The following is a 6,000-nucleotide window of genomic DNA, read 5'->3' as shown; positions in this document are numbered from 1 at the left end:
TACGCCGTACTCATGTTTAAAAGACGGGGCGAGCAAGCAAGGACGCAAGAGATAAGTGAAATCACTATAAACGCCGAAACTGCTATTTGGGGCATTGTAGTGTCTTGACCACTCTGTTGTACCCGCGTTTGCACGTACTTTCTCATTAACTTGCATATTAACTACGTATCTAAACTCTACGTTATTCCAAGCTTCTCGACAACGTAAGGGGAGCTCCTGCTAGGGAAAAAAAGTTGCAAATGGGGATCTTTCCAAGAACCTCTTCTTTGCGACGATTCTCGTCTTTTACTTGGGAGCCCACTTCTGTACAACACACGATTATTTCTTCAATACGGCATGAAACTACCTTCCGTAGCACAAGGCTGCCGAAAAGTCCTACACAGGAAAGAGCAAAAAAAAAAAAAACAAACAAAAAAACTAAAAGGCCTGGTACCCACAAGGGCAAGTTTTAGTATAAAAGCACGGGTAAAAAAATGCAAATCCTCTGATCTTTCACAAGTTCATGAAGCGGGTAATTTGCAGCAGCCGGTGGAATGGTGGAGTTCCGCACGTGGTGTTATACTGGTCGTACTCAACGTCGAAGATGGCCACACCGTGCTTTGGGCGGTTGTACGTCTTGAACACATGCTGAAGCTGCAATCACAAGTTAAAAAAAAAACATAGCGCCTACTTAAAGGTGGACGTTCGAAGGATACCACTAAATTATACCCAAAGACTAAATGAAATAGCTACGGTGGTGGGAATGTTTGAGTTAACTGACTCAGAAAAAAAGAGCGTCCTTTGCTTGACTTCAGCTGAGGCATGGGTCTTATATAAATTGGCCTGCCAGTAAAGAAACAGCCCGGCAAATGTTGAGGCTGAGTGAAACTGGTTGAACGCCAACTACCTACGAAGAAGTAACTAAGGCTATGGGGAGGGGGGGATGGTTCTGTGAAGGTAAACGAGCAGCCAATGTAACGAAAAATTCAACGTTCACACCAAACGGCACCGGAACACACGTAAGTGGTAACGTAATACTTGACATGACCACGTCACCAGGTTAAACCTCATCAAACACGGCATAATAACTTTACCCCGGATAAAGTTACGTTTAGCAGTGACATCATCGCCAAGGTATTGTGTCACCTCGTTACATGCTACAATGACTTTTAACGATGCGGCAAAATGAGTGCTGCCAATATCCTTGCAGCACCTTCGGGATCGACAAAGTTTTCGCCTTCACGGAGACTTCGTGAGAGAAAGACCCTGACCAACTTGAGTCTAGTAGCTTCGGCGCAAATTGAAGTTCTACGGAAGGTTTCTAAAGAAAATGTTCTTACAGGATTGTTGAAACTGCCAAGTCCTCAGAGTGCGGAATTATTCCTGTAATACTCGCTTCCGCATATAAGTTCACTATAAGGAGCCCTTAGTTTATTCTAGTGAGTAAAAATCAAATACCACGCTAAAGTGTCGCCCCAGACACGACGAACAAGCTCTGATAAGTCTGGAGCAGAGGTCCTAATGAAAACGAGCACACAACGAGGAAAATTGCGTGAAGTAGCTTTGAGGTCTCGCATGCTTCGGAACGTCAAGGTGCTCAAAACTGTGGCATTGCGCGGGCAGATTGCTAAGCAGACAAAGCAAACCTCTGATGCCTTACATCCCCCGCAACAGAAGAAATTGGCTGCTCTCGTTGTAATATCTCTATGTGAACACCACGTCTATGTGCAGTGAAGGCACCATATAATCACCGGCTGCTGCCAGCCAGCCACCCTGCTGTAGTGCCTAAACGAATACATACATCTTAAGAGTGTCACTGACCAAAGCACTGCGGGGAGTGCGGAGAACATCCTTTACCTTAACATCTGCCACTTCGTTTATTCGTTTCATTCTTTAAGCCCCTAAGACGGAAAGATTTCAGAGGGCTTTGGCATTAAACGTTAACGGAACGCAAGTAAACATAAAAAAAACAGAGAACCATGATGTGAGCCAACTAGTTAAGGGAGAAAACAATGATGACTGTTAATGTGTGCAACGAAAAGTGGAAGGTGTTGAAAGCCTTTTAGGCTATGAGAAAAGATGTGTTGTGAAAAGCGGAAGTCCCACAAGAAAGAATGGCAGCATTCAGCAGGTGACGAATGCGTGATGCTGAGTAATGACGGTGCGACAGGAAGGTAACGTGTAATGAACAGTCAAGTAATTTGTGGTGAAAAAGAAACAAACGTTAATTTCTCGGACGGAACGATCATGTATATAGTGTTCTAAGCGGAGCGGCCAAGAGCCGACAGAGTGAGGTCAGAGTGAGGATCGATTCCAGGTCACCTGCGTGGCAGGCAGGTGCTGTACTACAGAGCGATGACACTGCTTAAAACTGCCTGAGAAGAAACTGGGAGGACGGTTGAGTTTCCCTTTGAAGAGCAGAATGCGACAGCGTAATCGGACTTTGCGGTCATCACGTCAGCCTGCTTCACTTCTCATTGCATGCCTGAACCGTGCCGTAAGAAAATGAGCCACTGTGTGCGCAACTTAAGCCGTTTCAAAGTATCATTGAATGCCCACTGCAAGGACAGTGGCTAAGTGCCCGCTAAACCAAAGCTAATCCTTTAGGGAATCAGCGAAAAGCCCTCTACGCGTCCTTGAGGCAACACGGGAACCTGTGCACTGCTGTTAATTTCACTTACACTTCTGCTGCTCCTAATGAACAAACACCCACTCATTGCGCTAGTCATATATTTTGGCACCTGCAGTGGCTCCACACTTCTGCTATGGAATATTACGTGTGTTATGGAGACTCCATCAGCTACATGACGTTCACACTTTGATTTTAACGCGGTAGCGTGGAACACTTCGTTTTGCAGGAATTTCGGTTGAGTCGTCGGTTACGGCGTCGTTGGTTGTGTAGAAAGTATTGTGGGTTAATATGTAGGGCGTTCAGCAAGAATACATTGTACGATAGTTCGCAACGGTGATGTTGCGGGCATAACCATTCGCTTTCATACAGCTCGACTGAGGCACGCAGCGAGAAACAACGCCTGGCCAGCTATCGAGAAGGTGATGCGGGTGGGGTTCGATTACGTCATCGCGATCTGGTCTCGCAAGCAAAGATCAAGCGCGCTTCTTGTCTTTGTTCGCAATCGCTGCCTCTAATGACACAGCTTCCCTTCACTAGAAGCTTTTCAAGTTCCTTCGCAGTATGGGCGAGCCGACACGTTTGCTCTCTCTTTAAGGTGCTGCCGCCTGCATTGCAGTCCGCGCACAGACCAAATGACGCGCGAGGTGGTGTTACCACTTTGCACTTCAGACGGAACCTGAAGGTGCTTGCGAAAGAAGAAACGCGCCTCGATTGTACTTGTGATCACTTTCCCAATGAAAGTGACTTGGGGTGAACGCTGCGGGGTGAGGACATTCGACCAAATTCACTAGCGATGAGCGAAACTGTCACCGTACAATGAGGCTGTCGCCTTGGTTGTCGACAATGAAGCTCTTTAATGTACTCCCATGGCCCTCTGCCGTTTTGGTAAGGTTTCAGTGAAGCCCGAAAGATCCGGTATTGCCAGTAGGGAAGCCTCCAAATCAAAGGGGCGTTTTGAGACTTTTCCGCTAGGGGAACGACATAAACGTGGCTAAAAAGGTGGATTATTCCAGTATTAGTAGGTTTGCCGTGGTCATCAGCCTTTGTGCACCATGCATGCTACACACTACTCGGTGCAGGCAGAGTACAGAGAAAGCTAAGTACATGGAAAGACTCCCCTGGCTCCTTTTCGGGAAAATGTCAGCTGGACTCGGTTTCGGTTTCGCTATCAAAACTGGTCCAAATTCATCACGCTCCAAGTTTGCCAGTAATCACATTTTCGGAATCTCTAACTGGCAATGAAGTATTTGCATCTCGAACTGCAATAATTGCAGTTGAATCAACTGCAAGTGTTGGCTAGTCGAAAAGTTTATTGTTTTTTTTATTTATAACAAAACTGTCTCCAGTCATCCTATGTATCACTTAATATTTGTTCCTATCTCATTAAACGTACCTAATGAAAATTTTCACTTTGATGCTAATGATGCGATATAAGAAGAAGTGATTAACTTACCATTCAGGGTACTATCAAAACTCTTTCACATGATGCGAAAGTTTGAAACATTCTGTACGTTGTCAGCCTAATGGGATACTTCTGCGTTTAGCAGCAAAATACGCACAGTTCATTTCCTAACCATGAAAAAATTTGCCTGAAGGCTTTCATGTGAATGTAACGGAGCTGCCGCTACGGCAGAGTGAGTACTTTCATTGATGACGTCGTACCTTGTAGATGAAAGTGTCCACAGTGTCGTACATGAGTAGCAGCTGTTGGTCCTTGTTGGCAATGTAGGCGTATTCTTTCCCGGACTGCTCCACCATTTTGTCTTTCATATCGCAAGCCTGATGACAGAAGGAAGCGACAGAGAAATGGGAGTACGTGAAGTGCATTAAATGATGCAAATGCACTCCGGATGACTGCCGGGTGCAGAAAGATGCATTGATGCAAGATCCTTGTAAAAATAATGATTGACTGCGTATCTGTGTGCTGCAGTGCAAATATTCTCGAAAGACGATAATCTTCAGCCCGCCGCCTTTTTTGTTCACAGCTTTGCACTTTCAGCATTGTGTAACAAAACACTAGACTCTTTGGAATTACGATCGTTTGTATTTTCTAGTAAAGCAACGCGACATAGTATACTTAAGTATTGGTGTTTTGCCTCAGGTGTGCCTAATATTTGCTTTTCGATCGACAATTTTTACATGTACGACCGCAGCCACCATATCAATATGCGTAGGCATTCAGCAAGATATAAAGTTATTAGCTCACCAGACAGACCAATATGTCTGCGTTGTTTTTTGCTTATGTTTCCCCATGGTTTGTGAGCTGGTCCTCATTGAAACTGGGAAAGCCTAAATGCCTCCTTGTAAGGGTATCATGGACTCCGAATCCACAAACATTTGTTCTAAACACAAAAGCATTCGTTATCATACCGAGACAGCTGAAAGCTCTCTCATAGTAGAGTACATTGTACCCTAAAATGTAGAACACTTGTTCTAAATACAAATTTTCCCTCCTAGAAGTATTTCATGAAAGACCATTGTCTTTAAAAGAAAAAAAGTCGCTCCTTTGCAGCAAAGGCGAACCAATGAACGCGATAACCACGAATTGGCAGGTAACGCGAAGAAGGGCATGCACATGGAAACCTGCCCCTCCTTTACTACGCACAAGTGACGCACGAAATGTGCTGACAGGTACAGATGAACGCGAATAAGCGTATCGGTTGTTATTTCACTCTGCCTAAAAAGGAAGCCATATTCGCAAACGGAGACTGCGCAGCGAGTGCAGTGATCTTTGTGCAGCTGGTGACTGCAACAGAATATTTGCGGTGAAAGCCCAAGGCGTACTATTATCCCCATGGCGAGATGAGTGCGCGCACGCGCGAGCGTCCACCCTGCGTCCCTCTCAGCGGGGCAAAGTAGGTCGAACTGCATGGTGGGACTTAACACGAAGAAAGAAGCAAGACAAACAGTTCTTAGTCTCGGCTTGTTTGTCTTACATTTTTCTTTGAGTCTCGTCCCGCCACACAGTTCATTAGGGAGTTTTAGAATGGCGCACCGCGAGCCCTTGCAGTGCGGTCGCTGCCACTGCGCATGCGTCGTAACGCGAGTAGGCGTTCGCGTTCGTGGACCGCACGCAAAAAATCCGAAATTGCGTGCGGTGATGGCGGACCGCGTGTGGCCCGCAAGCGCTGGTTTCGAGGCTACGTTGTCGCTGCGATCGTGAGTTGCGGATCGCAGTAGGGCAAACGCTATTCTAAAACTCACATGGTGCCCGCTACACCCACAACGCCCACAGCGCTTGCAAACGGTATTCTAAAACTCCCTATTGTCAATGGCCCTTTCAAAAAACTTACGGTGAAGCGCCGCTGAGTGAGTCTGTCAACTCTGCCAAAAGTTGTCTTGAAATTCGACCAAAATGCATTTACTCAGCCGAACAGATTACCCGGCAA

The 6,000-nt window shown here is 46.0% G+C and overlaps 1 protein-coding gene across 1 annotated transcript in view; it reads right to left on the bottom strand.

Moving 5' to 3' along the window:
* Positions 1–430: 430 nt before the first annotated feature.
* LOC142768284 (uncharacterized) overlaps positions 431–6,000 on the bottom strand; it is a 31,889-nt gene continuing 26,319 nt past the window's right edge. Inside the window, exons 9-10 of the mRNA XM_075870241.1 lie at positions 4,274–4,390; positions 431–633 (exon numbers count right to left, since the gene is read on the bottom strand). Of these exons, the coding sequence (XP_075726356.1) occupies positions 493–633; positions 4,274–4,390 (258 nt within the window). The 3' untranslated portion in view covers positions 431–492. The remainder of the gene's footprint in view (positions 634–4,273; positions 4,391–6,000) is intronic.

The sequence above is a fragment of the Rhipicephalus microplus genome, chromosome 8, assembly GCF_043290135.1.
Source record: "Rhipicephalus microplus isolate Deutch F79 chromosome 8, USDA_Rmic, whole genome shotgun sequence".
Lineage (NCBI taxonomy): Eukaryota > Metazoa > Arthropoda > Arachnida > Ixodida > Ixodidae > Rhipicephalus > Rhipicephalus microplus.
This window is presented reverse-complemented; position numbering and strand designations above follow the sequence as displayed.